General features: G+C 33.5%; 1 protein-coding gene across 1 annotated transcript; it reads left to right on the top strand.

Annotated features, from left to right (window-relative positions):
* Positions 1-15980: 15980 nt before the first annotated feature.
* LOC104888856 (protein SHORT-ROOT) lies at positions 15981-17698 on the top strand. Its single transcript, XM_010673960.4, has one exon. The coding sequence runs from the start codon at positions 16161-16163 to the stop codon at positions 17517-17519; it is 1359 nt and encodes a 452-aa protein (XP_010672262.1). The 5' UTR covers positions 15981-16160; the 3' UTR covers positions 17520-17698.
* Positions 17699-25969: the final 8271 nt, after the last annotated feature.

Below are 25969 nucleotides of genomic sequence, written 5' to 3'. Positions count from 1 at the left end.
CAACACTTACTTGGTTTGTATAAATAGTTTGTAGATACTCATTATTAGTGTAAATTCTCACAATGCACACACTGCAACAAAAATGACATATACTACACAAATAATGACATGAATCTAATGTCATTTGAGTTTGTTTTGTCATTTTGTCATATATTTCATATCTCTTATTGATTTGTTTCATACTCCCTCCGCTTCCTAAATATCTTCCTTGTTACTATTACTACATTTAGGGGTCGTTTGGTTCGAATTAGGGAATGGAAACGGAGTGGAATGGAGATAAGGGGTGGAATGACAATGTAATATGTTATTTTTAACATTTGTTTGTTTTAACTCAGGAATGAAATCATTTTTCTACTACTCCCTTTCTCACTGTTTGGTTCACATTTCTAATGGATTCATATTTTTTAATATTATCATAATACCCAAAAAATTATAACTTTCTAGAACACGATAATTTTCTACCCACATTAAAATAATTCAATCCCATTTCATGAGTCAAACAAAATCGATATACCGAAAATCAATTATACCATTTACATCCACAAATATAAATTTTCAGAAAAAAGCAAAAAAAAAAAAAAAAAAAAAAACAGACAAAAAATTACAATATGAAAATAAAGAATTATAGAATCAAGACCTACAAAATATTAATAAAAATACAGCCAAAATCAATCAACCGTCCAAAAATCACAAATCAATACCAAGATTCACGAATCTATTTCTCCAAAATGACAAAATGAAAACCAAAATCAAGACAAAAAGAGTAACCAAGCAGTTCTTCAGGTTCGATTATACCATAGTTATTTTCGAATTTGAATTATACTTCCTTTCCTAAAATTATGGTAAGAGATCTTTGCTTATTCTTGTTATTCCTTGTTTCGAAGCTTGGTTTTTACTTTCTTTTTCAAGCATGTAACATCAAACTTGAATTTTCGCCAATTTCTTCGATTATACCGCCGATTCGAACATCTGCCATTGTTGATTTGAGTGAAAGTGTTGGAATTTTGACAGAGAAATTCGACAAATTTTTGTAAAGTGGGAAATCCTATTTTTTTTGGATTTGTTTTGAAGACATGGAGGAGAGAGAGGGGTGCGAACAGAGGAGAGAGAAAGAGGTGCGAACAGAGGAGAGAGAGGTGTGGACAGAGGAGAGAGAGAGGTGAAGTGTTTGAGGAAGGTAACAGATTGTTTCCTCTGGTGAGAGGAGGGTTTCAAATTAATGGATTCAGAATTGGGCTAGTAAGGGAGTGAAATAAGTTAGCAACCCAACCAAACATATTAAAAGGGAGTCCATTACCTCAATCCATTTCCAAGCCCAAAAAACCTCCAACCAAACAGGCCCTTACTCATTACTAAATTTTGTTATATATTTTTAACATCCATATGCCTTTGAGTGGTTACAAACTAAATTCATACTGACTACCTAACTGGATATCCACCATTCACTAAATTTACTCACCATTGATTTGTCGCTCACATCAAATTTATCCATTAGGGTTCCGTTTAGTTGGATAGAAGATAATTTTAGTGAAAAATGATTTTTCTTAAAGTGGTATTTTCAAGGGAAACATAATCATAGTGTAGCTTAGGGGTGCTTATCGAGCGAGCCGAGCCCGAATAGCACTGGGCTCAGCTCGAGCTCGTTTAAAATTTTCCAAGCTCGGCTCGGCTCGTGAGCTCCCCGAGCTTGGGAGAGTCGAGCTCGAGCTTGGGAGAGCCGAGCTCGAGCTCGGCTCGTGATGGAATTTTGCGGCTCGAGCTCGGCTCGCGAGCTCGTTTAGACTCGGCTCGGCTCGCCTCGCGAGCTCGCTTAGGCTCGGCTCGTGAGCTCGCTTAGGCTCGACTAATGAGCTCGGCTTGGCTCGAAGTAGGTGAGCTTGTTCACTCACCCATCATATGCTTTTATAACTTGATTTCCCTCTTAGCATTGCTAAGTTTCAATGTGGGACTTCATGGTTTGTTAAAGAAAAACCAAACTCACTGTCCCCATTTCAATGTGGAACTTTATGTTTTGTTTAAGATAAACAAACTCATTCTATATATGCTTAGCTTATATAACTTGGAATCCCTCTTAGCATTGCTAAAATTTCAATGTGGGACTCCATGTTTTGTTAAGAAAAAAACTCATTATACCCTTGTTTTGTTTGCATATGTTTTTATAACTTGGAATCCCTCCTAGCATTGTTAAAATTTCAATGTGGGACTCTATGTTTTGCTAAAGAAAAAATTATGAAATATTTTAAGTATTAAATAATCAACTATTTAAAATTATACTTCATTCCCTCTATGAAGAAAATAAATTATAGTTTTTGTTTTCCAACCAAAGATACAAAAGAAAGATGTTTTCCGTCATTAAAAAACTATTTTCCACCAATTGAAAAATTAATTTTCACCCTTTTACAAATTAAATAAAATAAGATAGAAATACCATATTTAAAAAATATATATTTTTTCCGACTAAAATGAGTGAGAGAGAAAACCCCACATTAAATACCACCAACTCAACTACCGCCCTCACGGCAGAAATTCCCCCTCCTCTATCTGTGCATGCCGCCGGTCACTCTTTGGTTCCCAATGATACCAGGTCCTCAAGCCCTGTGGTCCCTGACCCCCCGCGTCCCCCTGACCCGTCACCCCCCCCCCCCTTTAGTAGCCCCTCATAAAGAACTCATTAATGGCACTTCATTTATGAAGATGCTGACTGGTTCAATACAAGAAATGCATTTATTGGCAGAGGTAATCCCAGTGGCCCCCACTGATTTACCGTTTGCATCTGAGGCCCCAAAGTCCTTAAGGGAAGATGAAATATTTATTCCCATTTCTCAAGAAGAGTATGCAGAGTTGGCAAAGCCTTGGGAGTCAGCCATTATTATTAAGACTCTGGGTCGGTCGTTTTCCCATGATTTTCTTAAAAAAGAATTAATGAAGTTGTGGAAATGGGAAAAGATGACTGAGTTAATCTCTCTTGGTAGGGGTTTCTACAGCTTGAAGTGCCCATCTCAAATACAGAAATCGTCCGTTCTTGTTGGAGGCCCCTGGTTCATTATGGGGTGCATGGTTTGGGTGCAAAACTGGACTCCTGGTTTCAACTCGTCTTCCGCGAAGATTAATCAATTTCCTATTTGGGTGCATTTGCCAGACCTTCCGATGGAGCTTTATAGAAGAGATGTGTTAGAGAGGATAGGTAACAGCTTGGGAAGAATTGTAAAAATTGATTCTCACTCTTTGGATGGAGGAAGAAGACGTTTTGCAGCTTTATGTACACTCGTCGCGGATCGGAAAAGATTACCAAAAAAAGCATGTATTGGTCAAGTCTCACAAGAGCTGGTATATGTTGAAGGTCCCTGGTGGTGTTCCTACTGCCATACTGTTGGCCATAGTCCAAAAAATTGTTCACTCCGACCGGTGAATAAGTTGTCTGGTGAAAGTGAAACACGAGCTCTAGTGCATGGGGAAAGTCAACCCCAAAAACAATATGAGGAAAAATGGACCCATGTGGGGGTCCAAGGGAAAAAAGACCATCACCTGTACCGTAGTAGAGAGAGAAACGATAAAGAAGGAAAGTTGGGGTTTACTCATCTTACTAGGTGGACCCCAAAAAGAGATCAAAAAATCCAAGAAAAAGGGACGACGCTTGCAGGAAAAGAAAAAGCAGGTGATTTACAGGTGCAGTCAAGTCATAAGTCATCTCAAAATTCTTTTGCTATATTACAAAATCTCGAGGAGTCAGAAACTAAAGCTTCCATTCCTGCTAAAATTTCAAGCCCCTCCCAGATGTTGAAACGTGGCTCTGACATGGTTAAAGTTAGTTTGCTTGCTTCCCATGCTGAAATATCAGTAAGCCCCCCTATCTCTCCTACCCTTCCAGCTAGTTTCAAAAAACCCTCTCATACCCAGGGGATCATTGAAAACCCCCTACATAATCCTACCCATCCCATTAAAATTTCCAAGTGCTCTTCTACCCCTTTGAACTCTGCTCCTCTTAATGATGTATGCCCTTCCAGAATCGAGGTCTCCTTCCCCAACTGCATCCCCACCCAGGACACCTCCATCCCCCCCTCTCCTCCAAAAGTCCAATATGTCAAGGATTGTCCATCCTTGAGGTTTGCTCGACCAGTGAGACCAATCTTACCGGAACTCAATCCCGGTTATGTGGACTTTCTTCTGCCGATCGAGGGCTCGACAACGGTTTTTGCAGACATCACCCTAGAAGAGGTCAAAGCCATGATCCTCAATCCTCTAGTGGATCAAGAGGTGGCAAACAACATGATAATGTATGCCAACTCAGAAATTATGGCACCTCATGTTCCCCAACTCCAAATGATGGCCCACCTGCCTCACTTATTCAAGGTATTCATGCAATGGTTTCTAACGAAAGAGGTCGAAGCCGAGTACGACGACCGAAATCTAATGCAAAACTTGGGGCCTTGGCTAGACCCGGCTCCCCTTCTCCCAAGGGTGAGAACTATTGTGATGATCAACACAATGTCGACCCGTCTGCTGGCTTTGAGCAATACGGATGCCCTCATGATTGCAAAACTTCACAAACCAATGAAACAATTAGGGATCTCGATCTCATGGGAAGAGGCAAGAGGGCGAAAAAACCCGCGCGAAGCCGAGATGGCTATATGGCCTCATCGCAACCACTGGACATGCCCCAAAACCGGGGTAGAAGTCAATCCTTGGGAAGCCGGAAACGAGGGGGTCCTAAAGAGGATCATGGACACTCCCAACCTCTTTAAGGGGATGAATATATTGTTTTGGAATGTTAGAGGGATTGCTAGACCCTCGTTCCGTCCGAATTTCCGTCTTCTTGTCGAACAACACACTCCATCTATGGTGGTTTTGGTTGAAACTTGGGTGTCGAGAGAGAAAACAGCGGGTATTGTTAGTGAATTGGGAATGGACTCTTGGTATCTTGTGGAACCATTGGGCTTTACCGGGGGTATCCTTCTCCTTTGGAACTCATTTGTTATAGATTTCCAAGTTGTGGGGGAGGGTGCTCAAGGCTTGCATGGAGTATTGGAGGTACGTTCTCAACATACTTCTTTTCTTTTATCAGCAATTTATGCTAGTCCTAAGATTGAATTACGGAAGGTTCTATGGGAAGAGTTAAAAATTTTTGCTCATAATATTGATAAGCCGTGGGTCCTGTTAGGCGACTTCAATGAAGTCGTGTGTCAAGATGAAAAATTTGGGGGAAAGAAAATTTCACATGCTCGTTCTAATTTATATGCTAACGTGATGAATGATTGTCATTTAGTAGATATTGGTTATTGTGGGCCGAAATATACTTGGACTAATAAACGTAAAATAAATCCTATCTATGAAAGGCTTGATAGAGGGTGGGCTAATGTTGATTGGTTTAATTTGTTTCCAAACTATAGTCTCCGTCATCTCCCCCGAGTCACGTCAGACCATTGCCCTTTGTTGCTAAATTTGCTCCCAAAAAACCTAGTGGTAGGAGAGAAACCCTTTAGATTCGAACCTATGTGGACCCTTGATAATAATTTTCTGGATGTGGTAGACCGAGCTTGGCCGAGGGATAATGGGTTGTTGGAGAGGAAGTTGGAATGTACTAAGGATGATCTCATTAAGTGGAATAAAATGACCTTTGGGAATGTTTATGTCAGGAAGAGGACTTTAGTAGCTCGCTTGAAAGGTGTCCAGTCTTACCTCCAATGGAACCCGGTGTCTAAATTCCACCAAGACTTAGAAATAGAAATTCAAAATGACCTGTTGGCCGTCCTAGATCAAGAAGAAATGTTGTGGAGGACGAAAAGTCGGATGGATAGAATAGGTGAAGGGGATAGAAATACAAGGTTTTTCCATCGGAGTGTCACAATTAGGAGGTCTTACAATCGCATTCTTTGCCTTAGGGATGATGTTGGGGGTCTTGTTGAGGACCCTATTGAAATTAGAAGTCACATCCTAAAGTTTTATAGGAATCTGTATACCTCTGATCATGTTGTATGTAATGCTCTCCCGAACCCTGAGGAGGATATGTTAAAGGTGGATGTTGCCTTCCCCCCCTCCCCTGAGGAGATTCGCAGAGCGCTCTTCAATATGAAACCTCTTAAGGCCCCGGGTCCGGATGGGTTCCACCCTGTGTTTTTCCAAAAATCCTGGGACATAATAGGTCACGACACTTGCGAGGCTATAAGAGAGTGGTTTAGGAAGGGATGCGTCCCTGAAGATGTGTGTCATGCTATGATTTGTTTAATTCCTAAGCAACCCTCCCCTGAGACCGTTAAACAATTTCGACCAATTAGCTTGTGTAATGCCATTTACAAACTCACAACAAAAATTCTTGTTAATCGTTTGAAACCTCTAATCCCTTCTTGGATATCCCAGAATCAAAACAGCTTCATTAAGGGTAGAGGGGCTGACATCAATTTAGTCGTAGCCTCAGAGATCCTTCATTCTATGCAGAAAAAGAAAGGGAGGTGGGGTTGGTTTGCTTTGAAAATTGACCTAGAGAAAGCCTATGACATAGTTGAGTGGAGTTTTGTGCGTAGATGTCTTCAGTCATGTAATATAAATGATCACTCTGTTAAGTTAATCATGGACTGTGTTTCTAAGGCTTCATCTTCTGTGTTGGTGAATGGAAGGAAATCTGATTCATTCAAGCATACCAGGGGCCTCCGGCAGGGGGACCCTATGTCGCCATATCTATTTAATATTTGTCTTGAAGCTCTTACTCAGTCCATCCAAAATGCTTCAGATTCTAAGGCTTGGACTCCTTTTTGGGTTGGTAAGAAGAAAGTCCCTATATCCCATTTGCTATTTGCTGATGACTTGCTTTTATTTGGGAGAGTGGATGAGGATACTGCATTTGTTGTTAGAAGTACCCTAGAGGCCTTCTGCGATAGTTCGGGTCAAAAAAATTAATGAACTTAAAAGCAAATTGATCTTTTCTCCTAATACGAACAATGAAATGAAGTTATTATTTGAGGAGACAATTTCTGTGTCTGAAACCCCGAACCTAGGTACCTATTTGGGCCTTCCTGTATCTCATAAAAGGCCTAATCGAGTCCAACTCCAGTTTGTTGTTGACAAGGTTCGAAGTAAGCTGGCAATGTGGAAAACCAAATTTCTGTCGAAAGCGGGTCGTCTATGCTTAATTAAGTCTACCCTCTCCACAATCCCTGCATACTACATGCAAGCAGCGGTTTTTCCTGCTTCTTGCCTTAAAGACCTTGACTCTCTGTGTAATAACTTCTTCTGGGGGGATTCGGGGGAGAGTAAGAAAATCCACCTAGTAGGAAAAGAAATGACCTTTACACCTAAAAATTGTGGGGGGCTAGGTATTAGGGGCCAAAAGACCATGAACACGGCCTACATGGCTAAGCTTGCCTGGAAAATGTCTCAGGGCCCTCCAAACTTGGCCCAAGCTTGTATCTCGTCGAAATATGTTCATGAAAACCACGTCACGGCTTTCAAAAACGGGTCAGTTCTGTGGAAAAATCTAGGGAAGGGGTGGGATCTTCTTAAAGCCCATAGTAGATGGAGCATAGGGAATGGAGAGTCTATTAATGTGTGGACGGATAATTGGGTGGGGGTGGGACCTTTGAGGAGTTTGATTCAGGGCCCTCTTATGGAAAGGGAAAACAATATGTGTTTAAAAGACATAGTGGTTAACGGTGAATGGGAGTTGAGTAGGCTTTCCTTTATTCTACCGATTGATGTCCAAAATAGAATCTTGTCCACCCTAATCCCTTCCCAGGAGGATTGTAAAGATCTGCTCATCCCAGACTTTGTGACCCCTAAGGGGTTCTCACTTGCTCACGCTTATTCTTCTCAAATTTCGGTTCCTAGGGTGGAATTGGATTGGCTATGGAAGAGCAGTATGGAACCCAAGTTGAAAATATTTTTCTGGTTGCTTTGGTGGAATAGAATTCCCCATAAATCGTTCCTCCATGTACGTCACATATCCCCTGATAATCTATGTCCTAGGTGTAAGAACATTCCAGAAGAGTCATCCCATGTCATTCGTGACTGTCGTTTCTCTATGGAAGTATGGCAACAACTTCCCTCAATGACCCCTTTCAATCTTCCTTTTCTTGTATGGCTCAAAATGAATCTCCAATCTCACAAAATGTTCCGGGGAATTGTATGGTGTGACCTATTTCCTTACCTTTGTCATGAGATTTGGAAAAGTAGGAACGAATGTTGTTTTAGGAATTCCAACCCTTCCCAAAGCGAGCATATCATAACCGCCGCAGTTAATCTCGCTGCCGAACGTATCCATGCTCTTAATCAGCTTCAGAAACCGAATCACCTTTCTTGTGACCCCCGACCTTGCTTTCCTCCCATTTTACAGAACGTACTAGCTATGCACGTTGATGCATCCTTTTCAAGCCAGTCTGACGGGATAGGTATTGGGGGGGTGATTAGAGACTATAATGGAAACTGGATTCTCGGGTTTGAAAAACATTGCTTTGCCAAAGACCCCTTAGAAGCCGAATTATTTGCGATTTTTACTGGTCTAAGTATAGCCACAAGTAACCAATTTACTAATATGATTATTTTTTCGGATTGTATGGGGGCGATAAATTGTATTTGCGCGGATGTGAATGTTACTGACAAATACTTGAGTATAATTCGTGCATGCAGAAATTTGAAGACCAAGCTCCCGGGAATCGCGATTAAACATTGTGGTCGAAGTTTCAACAAGGTGGCGGATGTATTGGCCAAGACTAGTAGACTTTCGGATATTAGTAGCATTGTAACTAGGACTTTTCCCCATCCCCCTAGTTATTGTATGGAAGTATATCTTGAGGATTGTAAGACATTATTTAATACTCTAAATTAATCTAGTTGCTTTGTTCACCAAAAAAAAAAAAAAAAAAAAAAAAAAAATATATATATATATATATTTTACGCTCAACTAAATGACACTCATAATTCTGATAATCCCCTTCGGGTAGAAGGAAACAAGTTGGCGAAAAAAGTGAAAGGCAAAAGGATTGGAGCAAGAACTTTGGGGGACGTGTAGGTTACAGTGATACTTCTTGCTACTTTTTTCTTTTTTCCTTTTTTTTTTTTGAGAGTTGAGAGATTTTCCTTTATTTGGTAGTTCTTGTCTGCGCTTGAGATTAAAACCTCATTTACTAAATGCTGTCTAGCTCGGCTCGAACCGTGAAATTGGTGGATGGATTGTGGGCAAGATTTTTTTGAGCCCAACCCACTAAAGCCCGCTACAAATACCGCCCAGCCAGGACCACAAAATCGATTCCGTCCAGACCATGAACCGGAACAGCTCAGTCCAAGTAAATATTGAACCAAATTGTGTATATTTTAATCAAATTATATATATTTTAATCGAATTGCACATATTATAATTTAATCAAATTTTTAAATAATGAAATTATTCATTAATATTAATAATTATATATATTTAATTTCATTTTATGTAACAATTATGAATAATTTCAATGATTAAATAATGTTTAAAAAATTATTCATGCCGGCCCGCCAGCCCGGCCCAGCCCACTAGACCCACGAACCGCCAGAACCGTGAAAATCGGTAACAGATCGCGGTGTGGGCCAAGATTTTTCAGCCCGTGGACCAGCCCCAACCCATGAATTTCACGGTCCGGTCCTGGGTTGTGAAATCTCAGCCCAGCCCGCTACGGCCTACGGTCCGGCCCGCCCAGCCCGCATCAGTGGCCATCACTAGTTAAATATGAATCTGATCATTTACTGTTAAGCAATATAAAAATAGATAATTAAGTCAAAACACTAAAAAATTCCATCAATGGAGGGGATGAATGGAAATGATCAATTATTGAATAATTTGGTATTGTGGCACTATTAATCAACCAACTTTGTTAAACTATCTCGCATTATTATATAAGAAAAACATAGTCAAGTAGGGTCTTGTTAGATTCATCACAATACGAGGATTCCAAATATCAATTTTTAATATAAACCTTCAAAGAATCATTTCGACGAATATGAAAAAGCAAATGTTGCAATAATAAAAATACAACAATGGTATTATAAGATTGAATGTATACCATTATTCCGAACCAAGAAGAGAAAGATCTTGACTTTGTTTCCTTTTTTGAAATGTGGAGGGGATGATAAAGATATGAGTGGCAAATAAATTGTCATTTTCTTGTGATAGATGATCATAGGAATTACCAGAAGTACACTTTATTTGATAAATGACTAGAGTGAAAATTTATGTTAGTGGTAATGGAGACATGTTATATCATGCCACACAAAAATTTGTGCTTTTCTGCTTAACTTATATTGGGGACAAGGCATGTGATTATTTAGAAAGTATAATGTTTTTATATATTTTGTAATCATATTAATAGGAATTATGCTCTGATGAAGCACGATATAATTGCCTCTTTCTTTTGAACTTTTGGTTATTAATCATATATTTAGCTAGACGAATTGCCTATGAAAATTGTAACTGATTCTATCCTTTTTTCTAGAAATAAATAAATGAAATGATAGGCTGGTCCAATTCGGTCGGTACTCCTGGATTGCCTAGTTGCCTACAGTTGTTTGAAGCTTAAGATATCTGTAAGTAATTGCACTTTACATGTGTGGTTGCCACAAATTTCCATATGCAATCTCAGAGTTTTATGATTGTCGTAAAAAAATAGGGTAATATTATATGTAGTCCTTAGGGTTATATATAAGCATTAAATGCATGTCTTAAAATGGAAATAGTTTATGAATTTATGACAATATTTCACATCATTTGAGGTAATAGATACTTGATTCAAATTTTTATTTCTATTTTAAACTTCTTATACATAGTCCTAAGGGCTATGTATATCATTTTCCAAAAGAATATAGTTGGAAAAAAAACTTAATCTACCTAGTGGGTTAACAATCAACTACTAATAATAGAAATAAATAAATAGTGGGATCCAACTCATCAGTTCTAATAGTTTTTTAATGCTCTATTTCTAGTGGGTTAACTATCCACCGGGTAGACGATGTAGCATTGCCCGAATATACTACCTCATGTGTTTATTATTACTATCTCCGATTTCTATTAGTTTACCCGTATTTCTTTTTGAGATGTTCTTTATTAGTTTTTTTATTTCTTTTGTTTCTATTTTTGGAATGGAACCACTAACTTTCCATCAGACATACATTCACTTTAACATACACTAATAGTTTATCTTTCCTTCTACGTCTCATAACATTGTTTCTCTTAAAATTTTGTGCAAAAAAAACAGGCAAACTAATAAAGATCGGAGAAAGTATATTGTAAAATAAATAAAACGCTTCTTTTAAAAAACTTTTACATAAAAAAGAAGCGATTCATCTATTTCAAAAGGGGAAGAAGTACATGTAGTTTATTAAACTAAACTTAACTGATTAATTAAAAGTGACACATATGACATCGCCCAACATTTATAATAGAAGTCAATATCTAACAAATATACACATCAAACTCAATATCAAATCATTTTTATTTGCCTTAATCGTTGTTTTATCATACAATATAGAATCATTTTATTATATTTTTGAAGTTAATTTGATTTAATTGAATTTTTTTAATAAGGTAAGGAAAAATCTTGACAAGTTGGGGGGAATAAAGGAAATCACAACTTGCCTAGGGTGAGAATCGATCCCAAGACTTCTTATTAGAATCGGAAGAAAATTGAATATCTAACCACTAGACTATTTCTCACTCTCGATCTAATTGAATAGATGGTAGATGAAGAATATTTATACATATCTCTATTATATAAGGAAACGGGGGGAGTTATGGTGACCCCGAATGAAGAGACTATTTTACCCCTCTTTCCTTTCTAAATTACAAATTCACTTCCAAAGTAAAGAGGGACATCAAACAAAAATACTAGAAATAAAATTATAACAACAACTCACAAGTCAACTAAAATCATAGAATTGCATAATTTATTTTATACAAATCACTCAAATGAATAAACTTTACAAAAACTAAAAAATTCACTTACAAACTACAACCATTACACTACAACGTCAATACATACTCACAAAAATATTCATAAAAATTTGACTTGAAATCAAAGTGTCCACTTTCTTCACAATCTATGAAGTACTGTACTCAATTCAAAAATCAACTAAAAAATTATAATATTAGAAATCAAAAATAAATTCAATAAAATTTCTATTCTGTTCATAGAATTTAACGTTGAAAAGTATATAAAAAGAAAAATATTGGTGAGAGATTTAAGTGACAGAGACTAAACCAATCAAATTTTACAACTAATACGTATGTATAAAGTTCAAATTTTGCCTCTTACATATGTTGAAGAAACCAAACTTCTGTCTCGAAGAAAATCCAAGCACGCATCACGTACAAAACTGCTAGTAGTTAATATAAGAATACAATTTTTATTAGCATCTGAAAAGATATAGACTTTTATTTGAAGAGATGGTTATTTGTTTAAGCAATCAAACGGATGACATAGACTTATATATTACACTAAATCCAATCATATAATAGCTAGTTAGCTAGGCTCGACTTTGTGGATAATGAAACTAAATTGATCAAATAATGATAGGTAGGATTAGTGGGGTGCTAATCTAAGCCGATGACCTTAAATTTTAGGTATTTGATTATTATATTTTCTTTTCTTTACAATATAATTATTATTCCTTTTAAATTAGATCACTTTATTTTTAACGAGTGTTAATTTATTTCTTTATTTCAAGGGAGATTAATTGAAATAATTGAGTTGTGTGCAAGGTTATTGAGTTTCAGCTCAATCGAACGAGTTCGAGCTAACTCGACTCAAGTTTTGACCAATTCAGCTTTAGCCAAGTCAAGTTTGAGGCCGGCTTTGAACTGCTCGTAAATTGCTCAACTCGATTAACACCCCTATATAGGAAGGTACCCATGCATATTTGTGACCGAAAGTCGTTTGATGCATCATGAATGGTAGTTTAGTTATCTAATGCATATGTGGTCATAACGAGTAATCTTGGCCGATTTCCTACCATCTATGTAAATGACCAAGACCTTACCTTTCTAACTTTGTAAATTGTATAATGTGGGATCTCTCTACAGTCTACTCCCTAGATTGAGGTAGAAATCTCACACTTAAAACCTATTAGAAAAAACACGAATATTTTTTTTTTTAATAAATCTCAAATGACACAAAATAAATTATAAAATAACCTCAAATTTATGTCATTATTTATATGATCTATGTCATTTTTTTTGTTAGAGTTTATGTCATTGTGTACCTATGAGGTTTTGTTACATACTAAGTCATGGTGTAACATGTTACATCCAAAACACACTCACCAAAAAATAGCTTAACTATAGTTCAGTTCCTTGTTAGTACGTAATAATTTATTGAAAGTTTTATGACTCTATTTAATCCGACGCACGGGTGTCTGTGCTTTTATGAAAACTAAATTGAATAATGTCTAATTCATCTTATTAAGATCCTTCTAGGATTATCATATTTTCTTAAAACAAAACCCAAGCTGTACTTGATTTTAAATACAACTTTTAGATCTATTTCATTTTCTTCTAAATAAAAAATAAGTCTATAATTTTATTTATAATTGGTTTAAAACTTGCAATTCTGGTAGTCGATTGAGCTCATTTAAATTCTTTATTATTAATAAGAGAAGATAACAACGATAGAATACGAGCTTATTTGTTAACCCAGAACTTTTAACCAAGTTGTTCGAGGCCGGTTTTGAACTGCTCGTGAATTGCTCAACTCGATTAACACTCCTAGATAGGATGGTACCATGCATACTTGTGACCGAAAGTCGTTTGATGCATCATGAATGGTAGTTTAGTTATCTAATGCATATGTGGTCATAACGAGTAATCTTGGCCGATTTCCTACCATCTATGTAAATGACCAAGACCTTACCTTTCTAACTTTGTAAATTGTATAATGTGGGATCTCTCTACAGTCTACTCCCTAGATTGAGGTAGAAATCTCACACTTAAAACCTATTAGAAAAAACACGAATATTTTTTTTTTTAATAAATCTCAAATGATACAAAATAAATTATAAAATAACCTCAAATTTATGTCATTATTTATATGATCTATGTTATTTTTTGTTAGAGTTTATGTCATTATGTACCTAGCTATGAGGTTTTATTACATACTAAGTCATGGTGTAACATGTTACATCCAAGATACACTCATCAAAAAATAGCTTAAATATAATTCAGTTCCTTGTTAATACGTAATACTCTATTTAATTCGACGCACGGATGTTTGTGCTTTTTATCAAAACTAAATTGAATGATGTCTAATTCATCTTATTAAGATCCTTCTAGATGATCATTTTTTCTTAAAACAAAACCCAAGTTGTACTTGATTTTAAATACAACTTTTAGATCTATTTTATTTTCTTCTAAATAAAATATAAGTCTATAATTTTATTTATAACTGATTTAAAACTTGTAATTCTGGTAGTTGATTGAGCTCGTTTAAATTTCTTATTATTAATAAGAAAAGATAACAACAAAATACGAGCTTATTTGTTAACCAGAACTTTTTGAATAAGTAGAAATTGATATGAGTATAAAAACATCAAAATTCACGATATACCAAGTGAAATATTAGTAATAGAACAAAAATTTCCTTCTTTCAAATTTGGGCGTTTTACTGTTCTCATCTTAAAAGTAGACAATAGTAGAGTTAATATATTCACCTTCATTTAGTAAGCGATGTCACCTCTATATAATTCACAACGTGACATTATCTTCCATATCTTAGGATGGAATTATTTTGCTAAAACTACCAAACGAGGCTATTTGAATATATTTTTTAACTCAAAAAAGGCAAAACTGCAAAATATATCAATATATTTTCTTCCTTGAAAAGGTAAAAATAATTTTGTTAATGAACAAAACGTATACACTATTAGCCTATTACTCCTATAAAAAACAGACATTATTCATGTGAAAACATATAATAAAAATAATCAGGATCGTAGCCGCGCCCGCGGGTGTGCAAAGAGCCCATTTGCACAGGGCCTCACCTGTGGTGTGCTGTTATTTGAGAGGATCCAATTTGGAAATGGTTGATACTTTGTAAACCAGAAACAACAAACGCTCCACATGGCCATTCTTCGTACTCTATAATTCACGTTATCACTTATATCATCTTCCTCAATCTCTTCCACCAAATATTCAACCTTTTATATCTTCAACTTTCTAACTTCTTCCATCAAATATTGTCATCGCTTTTGATAATTATTCAAAATAAAACAAATCAATCATTCAATTAGTATATATTAATATTTTATCTACTGTTGGAAAATTATGGTGTTTTTATCTCACTGACAGGAAAGAAAGGACCCAATTTCTATTTTAAAATAAGGCTCCATAAAACGGCCTGAATAAATTTCATGAAGATTATTATTATATGCTTTGTCAGCAAGAACTTACGCGTAATCCTCCACAACTTTTTTTTACCCTTTTTTCTTTCAATTACTCTGGATAATATCTACTGATGTCATAAAAAAAACTACAGACTACCTTCATTCTTAAACAATGGTTACACTTTAACTTTTGATACTATTCACAAATTTCAATTTAACTATCAGTTGTGATTTATAGGTAGGTATAGTCATGTGGGGTCATGTTTGATTCGTAACAATACGTATTTTTATAATATTAATTTTTTACAATTTTTATAAATGAAAAATTAGAAATATTAGTGCTTAGAGTTTTGCATCGACATGCATAAAAAGTGTAAGTATAACCATTATTTAAGAACGGAGGTAATATATAATATTGATAATAATATGGTACTAACTAGTAAGACCTTCGGTAATTAATTCAAAATGTATTCTGATTCATATATTAACATTAAACAACGTTCAATACTGAATTATAAGTGTTTTTACTTCAAGCCAATACACATGCATAATAATAGTTATTACCTTAGCGTACTAGTCGTATACCAATAATACCATGCATGCAGTCACCATCTATATATTTTTTTTTCTTTGAAAAAAGAATGACAAAGAAAAAGAACTCCATGCAACTAGGATAATGCAATTCGACCGTACCATATATACATTAATAGAAAAACGTTCTCATATATATAGCTAGGTCTTTCAAAAGCAAATATTCTTCCTTAGAAACATTTCTTCACATTTTTCTTAATACACCCTCAAATTAAAGGCCATATATATGAGGTTTTGCCAAGATGCCTCATAGCATAGAGAACTCTTTCTCCCTAACAAGTGATCATTCTCTTGTACCCAAAAGAAATACATCATTTCCACTACAACTTCCTGGAAAATGGTTGATAAACCAAACCATAAAAAAGCCCTTAAAAAACCATAGAGAGTCTAATAATAATAATACTCGCTCACCAAATTCAACCAAGCCATGTGTGGGATGGATCTCAACACTTCTCCATGAGTGTGGCAAAGCAATCTTTCAGAAAAACCCTACTAAGAGCCAACAACTTCTTTGGGTGTTAAACGAGCTCGCTTCTCCTTATGGAGATTGTGATCAAAGACTTGCATATTACTTCTTACAAGCCTTTTTTGTCAAAGCCAACAACTCAGGACTTCAATATTATGATACCTTAAAATTTGTTGAGGAGAAAAATTATTGTTTCGATACGTATGTGAAGCTTATGTTGAAATTTCAAGAGGTTAGTCCATGGACAACCTTTGGTCATGTAGCTTCAAATGGTGCAATATTAGAAGCCTTAGAAGGTGAGAGTAATTTGCATATAATTGACTTAAGTAACACCCTTTGCACCCAATGGCCTATGTTGCTTGAGGCTTTAGCTACAAGGAATGATGAAACTCCACATCTAAGGCTCACATCAGTTGTATCTACAAGCTTAGAAACAATAATCACCAAGGAGATAAGCAAAAAAATGGAGAAATTTGCTAGGTTAATGGGTGTTCCATTCAAATTTCATGTGATTGGTGGATTGGATTGCCTAAAAGAGATGAAAAAGGAGGATCTAGGTCTAAAAGATGGTGAGGTTGTTGTTGTGAATTGTATCCAAGCTTTACAAAGAGTTCAAGTAGAGAATAGAGGAGCCGTAATCGACATGATTCAATCTATTAGGCCAAGTATTGTGACAATTGTGGAGGAAGAAGTTGATCTTACCACCACAAGAAGTGACTTTGGCAAATGCTTTGAAGAGTGTTTAAGATTCTATAGGCTATACTTTGATATGTTAGAGGAAAGTTTTCTTCCAATTAGTAATGAAAGGCTTAAGTTAGAAAGAAATCAATCAAGAAAAATAGTTAAGGCCTTAGCTTGTGAAATTGGTGAAATTGGAGAAGAATATTGGAGACCAGAAAAGGCAAGCCAATGGAGTAAGAAGCTTAAGCAAGCATTCATCCCCTATCATTTTAACGACGAAATAGTTGGTGATGTTCAAGCATTGTTAAGAAGATATAAGGCTAGTTGGGATTTAGATTTGCCACAAAAAGATTATGGAGAAGTGGGAATACACTTAAAATGGAGAGATGAACCAGTTGTTTGGGCTTCAGCATGGAAACCTAACATCTCTTCATCACCTCAAAATCCATCCTAGGGTTGGCAATTTGGCAATTACATCTATTTATTATGCCTCTTGTGTTTCAAGGTGCTGGAATGAGTACCTTTGTTATATAACTAGTTAAATTATTGCCTTTATTTCTTTGGACTGGTTTACTTTCTTCTTTTCTCCATTGTATTATATTGATATAATATATATTCAAGCTTATATTATTATGGAACATGAATCATATAAAACCATCCATGTATAGGTATACATATGTTCCCAAATTCTGTCAAATTGTATATATATTTGATCTTCAATTGTTCCTTTATTATTATTTGTGAAGGAATTACGTACATTCTTGGTCATACTCAAAATAAAATGATCGAGCTAAAAGTTGATGATCTTATTTATATAACCTTGGGCCATAACGTAAATTTGTGTGTTTTGTGTACCGTCTATTTGATTTGGCAACTTTATGCTTTAACTGTTATTGTTTGAAGGTATTTGCACCTTTGCATATTAACTCAATTCATGAGATGGAATATTGTTATGCATACAAATATAACTTTTCAACTTTAATATACATCAAAGGTTACATGTCGGCAAAAGAAGAACTTCACATCGATCGAGGAAAGCTTAGTGATCAAACCGTTTGATCTCTCTTTACGTTGCATTTACAATGCACAATTTCTCTATTCAATAGTAAAGTAGGTAGAGCAAAATTTGTGTGACCCTTAGGCTTTATCTATGTGATACTTGCAAATTATGTATGCGATCTGTGTTTGATTTTATTTTTTAAAAAATATAAATTTTAGCCTTTTGAACATAAAGGCCAAGAGTAAATATTTGGATTAGATTTTTTTTGTTAAATTTCGTAGGTTAAACCTTTAGTATTTAACCCTTCTTTTACCAACTGTTTTTTTACTTATTTTTTCTTTTAGGTTTTTAAAATTAAACTTAATGAATGTTAAATAAGTTTTTTTATGATTTATTCTGTAGTATTAACATAATATTTGTGTTAAATAAATCATTTCACTTTGTTAATTGATTGAATTTTCTATTCTGTAACACTTGATTGTGTTTATGAATTGATTAATAAGATATTTGATTGATGTAATATTCCTTTTTATTTTTTTTTTAGCATAAATGTACTAAATTTTATAGTCAATGTTTCTTTTTTGTTGGTTTAACTACTCCCCTTGCTTTTATTTAGTTGCTAGTTGCTACATTGTTTTTTTTTATAGAAATTGAACCACTAACTTTGACCAATTATTTTGATTCTTTTGTAAGTAAAAATATAGTCATTTGTGGTCTTGTTAGATTCATCTCGATATGTAGATTTATAATATCAAATTTTTATATTTTTTACTTAAACGAAATAAAAGATATTAAGGGTTGTATAATGTCTTGAAAATTACGCACCAACAATGTAACAACTAAATAAAAGCTGAGGGAATAACATTTAAGTTAATGCTATATTTGAGTTATCTTTGTTTTTTCCCTTTTTTTGGTAGTAGTTGATTTATTAATGGGTAATTAATAAGTAAATTTATAGAGGAACGCCATAGCTCTCCCATTTCCTTATCTCTATTATATAAGCCAAGGGGGACTACGGTGTCCCCGGCCTAATAAAAAGTCTTTTTTGTCCTTTGCTAAATATATAATTGCATATTCAGATTCTCTAAGATTATATCCTTTCTTGATTTAAAGATGAAAATGGGATCATGGTATGTATTGATGTCTCCTTCAAATTCCAATAATAAACTAAATAAGCATTAACAAAGTAACTTGACATAGTGAGAAAAATGGTTACTCAATAAATAAATAAAAACTTCTACAAATTTAATTTTTTTTTTTGAAAGGTTTACAAATTTAATTGACTATAAGACTTTACATCTAAATGTTCATCACAATTTCTAAACACCATATAAATTATATTAGTTTGAACTATAATGATTATCAATTACACTTTCAAAATTATATTTAGATGAAATATAAGAACAGACTAAGCAATCAACGTACGCATCGCGTGCATAGAAGGCTAGTATAATGGAGATTAAAAACTACCTCTTAATATATATTCTTAACGGTTTTTTCACCAAATGTCCCCGAGTTTTCACGAAATTCATCAGGTACCCTCGCACTTTTGAAAATACACGGGGGTACCCCTCAGTTTTACGATAATACATCCAAATACCCTCAATGACTAACGGCGTTAACTGTCGTTAGTCATTAACCCTAATTTTCAGTTTTGAAATCCTAATTAACCCCTAAATAAATCATTTCACTATGTTAATTGATTAATATTCTGTTTTGATGTAATACTTGAAATTTTTTTAAAAGGTAAGGCGTGAGACTCGATCCCTTGACCTCTGGGATCAGAAGTGAAGCCAATACCACTATGCTATCACCTACTGCTCTGATGTAATACTTGATTGTGTTTGTGAATTGATTGATAAAATATATAATTGATAGTATTCCTTTTTACTTTTTTTTTTCACCATAAATGTACTAAATCTTATATTCAATGTTTCTTTTTTGGTTGCTCGATTATAACTTGATTGCCTTCAACGTTTCGGTTGATTTATTAATGCTATTTTTGAGTTTGACTTTGGTTTTCCCCTTTTTTGGATAGTAGTTGATTTATTAATGGGCATTTAAGTAATTTTATAATTTGATGCATATACCATTTAAAACTTGTTTAGAATGTCAAGTTTAAATGAGAAAGGATTCTTAAATTATTTTCTTTTGTAATTTTTTCATTCCATTAATAAGATCATTATGGGTAATTTTTAGTATTTTCAGAGGGGGATGCCATTCTCCTCCTCCCATCCCTTATAATATACTAGCCTTCATATGCACGCGATGCGTGCGTTAATTTGAAAATTTGTTATTTTATTAGATACTCCATTCGTACTTTATTTATGATTAAACTTAAATGTGAAAAATTCAACCGTTAGATGAATTTAGATATATTAATTCACTAATGTAAAAAAATAAAAAGGTTGTGAGTGATTGTTAACATTAATTTTTTGTGAATGAATATTGAACAGAAAGAACAAAAATTATGAGTTGGTTTAACTGAATTAAAGAGTATCAAAGGTCGTGAATGTTCACACTTTTCATGTGCACGTTATGTATGCCATCTTTTTTTATAAGGTATAAATATTTTGTCCATTTAATTTTTGATTGAAGTATTTGATGCATATACCATTTTAAACTTGTTTTAAATGGCAAGTTGGAATGAGAATTTTTAAATGATTTGCTTTTGTAATTTTTTTCATTCCATTAATTAGATCATTAAGGGTATTTTAGTCACTTCAAAAGAGGACACCCTACCTCCTCCCTTGGCTTATATAATAGAGATATATATATAAATATAAATATATATATATATATATATATATATATATATATATATATATATATATATATATATATATATATATATATATATATATATATATATATATATATATATATATATATATATATATAAGGGAAGGGGAGCAATGGTGTCCTCTTTTGAAATGCTATTTTGCCCCCTTCCCTTTCTAAATTACAAAAAGGAATGTCAAAATCAAAATCGCACTCAAAGAAAACTACCGAAAATTAATTTACAACACTCACTCACAAATCACTTAAAAGAAGAAACTTTACAAATCACTCATACAATTGAAAAAATCACGTTATAAAAATCACGCAAATCACTCAAATAATCAGGAAACTTTATTAAAACTTAAAATTAACATATAAACTAAAATATAACCTAGAACGTCAATACATACAAAAATATTTAAAAAAATTTACTTACAAATCACTATTCTCAAGAACCATTCACAATTAATGGTAGGTCATGATAAAAAATAGAGGTATATTTGTAGTGAAATCAGAATTTAGAAGTTAGACAAGGAAAAAAATTATTTACTTTTTGTAGTGTTTCCTATATATAAAAACTTTTACATATATTTGGACCTATTTTTCTATTATATTATAGCGATTAATTATCAAGGTAAAAAAGTTTATGTAAAATATCATTCAAGAATTAAAGTACAACATATCTCTATTATATAAGGGAAGGGGGAGCTATTGTATCCCCGAGTGAAGAGACTATGTTACCCCTTCCATTCTAAATTACAAATTCACTTACAAATCAAAGGGGGCTTCAAACAAAATACAAAAATATAATTATAAAATCACTCACAAGTCAACTAAAATCATAAAATTGCATAATTTACGTTATGCAAATCACTAAAATGAGAAAACTTTACAAAAACTTAAAAATTCACTTACAAACTACAACCTATGAAAAAATTGACTTGAAATCAAAGTGTCTACTTTCTTTACAATTTATGAAGTATTGTACTTAATTCAAAAATCAACTAAAAAATTATAATATTAGAATCATAAAGAAATTCAATAAAATTTCTATTTTGTTCATAGAAAATTTAACTTTAAAAGTAAAAAAAAAAAAAAAAATGGTAAGAGACTTAAGTGACAGAAACTAAACCAATCAAATTTTGCAACTAAAAACAATTATACTTCGTATGTCTAATGTTCAAATTTTGACTCTTATGTCGAAGAAAATTGAAAGTCTGTTTTGAAAAAATTCAAGCACGCATCGCGTGCAAAAAAATCTAGTATTGTATAAGGGAAGGGGGAGGAAAATGGTGTCCTCATTTGGAAGTACTAAATTGTCCTTAATGATCTAATGGAATGAAAAAAAAATTACAAAAGAAAACAATTTGAGAATCATTTCTCATTTGAACTTGTCATTCAAAACAAGTTAAAAATAGTAATGTCAAATATTTCAATCAGAATATTAAATGGATAAAATAACTTGACCTTTTTTTATAAGAGAATACAGTATACATGACGTCCACCTGAAAAGTCTGAAACACTCACTACTTTTGATACTCTTTAATCCAGTCACAATAAATTAATATTAAAAATCACTCACAACCTTTATTAGGAGGCGCTTGGTTCATATAATGGTATGGGTTTGGAATCTTAAGTGTAATAATTATACTTATAGTACAAATGGAGTATATATAATAATTTTGTCAAATGCATCCCTTTAAAGTGGTCACTTTGTTAATTGCAGTCTTTTCATTTCATTATCGTTAATTGCAGTCTCAAATAAAGAAAACACTTTTAAGTTACAACCCAAAAGTTGTGAAGATACATTGGGTTTAGGCTGCAACTTAAAAGTTCGGCACGCATTTGGCAAAAAAATCTATAATAAAATAACAAGTTTTGAAATTAACGCATGCATCGCATGCATATAAGACTAGTATATATAAGTGAAGGGGGGAGGAATGTTGTCCCCTTATTATAAATGATTATAATACTTTTAATTTTTAATTACATCAATTTTGTTTAAATTTTTAAAATAATAATGGTTAATCAATCAATCAATCAAAATATTTTTCATTTTCAAAAACTAGAATTAGAATAACTTAAAATTTAGGTTTTAAAAAAATAAGGATTAAAAATTTTACAAAATACAAAGATAATAAATTTATTTAAGAATATCAAAATCTTCCATCAAAACGAAAAATTGTCAAAAAATAAATAAATCAGCAACATACTTCCACAACATTATAGTCATGTAAAAAATAATTATTTCAATGGATTTATATAATTTCAATTTATGTAAGTCAATTACATGGTGGATAATAAGGTCAAAACAAGACAACATACTACATTTGCAGTTTTAGCTAAACTATCGATGATAGATAATAAAAGTTAGAATTGAAAACAGCTCACAAGTATATCAAAATTAAATAGAAGAAAAAAATAAAAGCACAAAGATATGAAGGTAATCTTTGCAATTATGGAGAACATGAATTTGAATCATATTTGGACTAAAAAAAGCAGAAAATAGAAAAGAAAGATTCTTTTTTTATTATTTACACGGATAAATAAAGATAAATATATTTGTAATCATGAACTAAGTTGCTAATCAAATTAGATAAACTTGATAAAGATGATTATGCAATATTCTTAGTGATATTTTTTTAGTACTATGTTTTAATTAGAATTGCATGATTTCTTTAACTATTTTGGTTCCATTCTATGCAACTCATTTTTGCTTATCGGAATTTATCTGATTTGATCAAAACTTATTTTTGTTGAATATAACTTCTAATAAGTTGAAGAAAACAAAGCATTTATTTGAAAAAAAATTGTCAACTTAAACTACTATAATGAATTGTCGTTGCATGTATTACGTCCATGTAAAACTAGCTACTCGATATTACAAAATATCACATTGAAAAATTTATCGTCACATGCATCACGTGCTTAGAAAGCTAGTATATATATATATATATATATATATTATTACGTGTGGACAAGCATTATAGTTTGCTACGTGTCATATAAATGTATAAATTGACATGGTGTCATGTAAGATCTGACATGACATCTGTTTTAATTTTAATGAACCCAAAACGTTGTATATGAGGTTTCCATCCCCTGACCATCTAAGTACAATATCATCTTTTTTTTACCTTCAAGCTATATCACCTTCTTTGTAAACAAGTCCAAATCCAAATACTACCTCCGTTTCAAATTAATTGTTACACTTACACTTTTCACGCATGCCGATGCACTACTTTGAGCCTTTATATCTCTAATTTTGTATTTGTAAAAAAATATAAAACTACATATTAATAAAATACATACTAATACGAATCTAACAAGATCCCACATGACTATGTTTTTATTCACGTATAAATCACAAACGAGGGTCAAAGTGCAATTTGTGAATAGTGTAAAATGTCAAAGTGTAACAATTAATTTGAAACGGAGATAGTAATAAATAATTCTGCCTCATTAAAAGTTTGTAAAACTTAAAATAAAAGTAAAACAACACCACCCTTTAATTTACAGCGTTAACGAAACTCAAAATTACTAATATTTATAACTTAGAGCATACATAAAGCCTTAAAATTTGTACAATCTTCTCAAAAATCTCTTATTATTTTTCCCTTGAGTTTTCCTAAATACCCCCTTATAACTTATAATAGACACCTCTAATTAAGTACCTATAAAGTCACTTAATACCTTTTCCTTCCCCGTGCTCTAAATTCCTTTTTTCGAACCCCAAAGCATCCATGACATCTTCCTCCAAATCTCCTCCTTCAATGAATCTTTTGTTTTCATCTCTTGAACATCCGCGATTGACTAATGACGGGGACAAATAAAGATTAAGTTTTGCTATCCGAGGATGGGAAAGATTTTGCTTTTTCTTGAAGAACAACTTAATGAAATCCAATTTTTTTTAATTAAAATCGAGGTAATGCATGTAATACCCATCATGATTGTTTTAAAAGGAATTTAGTAGCCTACTCATATTAACAAGATGCATTAGTTTTTTAGGAAGCTCATGTCCTTAGTTACTCCAATCTAAGCATGTTTGCTGGCCAGTAATCTTGGGATGGGTAACCTACAACGAAGTTTCTAAGGATGCACGTGGATGAGTACAAAATGCTTTGAAAGAACTTGTGTTAGTTGATGAGGACAACTGTTGACCTTGAGGACAATTATTTGGCCTTGGTGACAATAGCCTTGACTCCATCAGGTGTGCGGGAGTTACAATGTAACCCCTAAACTACTCCCACATTACCCCCTGAATATTGAAATAAAATTAATATTTTAGATTTGTAACTGAAAATTTAGGTATTTTTGATTCCCTAATTCACACCCTTTCATTACCCCTAATTATTGATTACAAAGTGAACACCAGTAGATATCTTGAATTATTTAAAGGTAGCCCGCAAAAAAATACCCGAATTGTCGTCATGGTCAATAAATGAGTTCTGAACACCAAAAAGTAAGAGTAGAAGATCTAGATTAGAATTTATGATGAGAAAATTAGATAGAGTTTACCTCCCTGGTTGATTAAAAATCAGATAATCATATTATATAATTATATTATATAATTGAGTATGACTTTATAATTAATTATGCATCTGAAAAGATTAAAGGTTATATTATTGGAAATAAAACAAGTTTTCAAGGCTAAAGAAAGATGAACAAGTATGAAGGGATTTGTGTGTTGTGGCAAATAAGAACCACTGACTTGAAACGGTAATTTCGCGCAAACGAGGTGCACAATTGTATTCGTCGATTCGTTCCCTAAGGTTAACACGCCTATCTCACACAAAGACACATTTTTGGGTGAGAGATTGGAGTCACATGAATATGCCCAAGAAAAGAGAAAAGAAGATGGAAGATGATTATCATCAAGAAATCTATAAGAATATATAACAAAGGGAATTCAAAAGAAAGAATGTCAAGAGACAACACTTAAAGGGGACACTTAACCAACAATAACATAACTTCAGCTGGTGTTGCACACGAAGTTCGAGAGATAATGATCACTGACCACAGGTTCGAATCACTTCCACACACATTCATTATTACTTTAGAAATCACCAGCCTAACACTAAAGGGCAAACCTCTTTCCTCTTATAGCACTGATCAACCCTTGA

This window comes from Beta vulgaris, chromosome 3, assembly GCF_026745355.1.
Source record: "Beta vulgaris subsp. vulgaris cultivar EL10 chromosome 3, EL10.2, whole genome shotgun sequence".
In the NCBI taxonomy this organism is placed as follows: domain Eukaryota; kingdom Viridiplantae; phylum Streptophyta; class Magnoliopsida; order Caryophyllales; family Amaranthaceae; genus Beta; species Beta vulgaris.
This window is presented reverse-complemented; position numbering and strand designations above follow the sequence as displayed.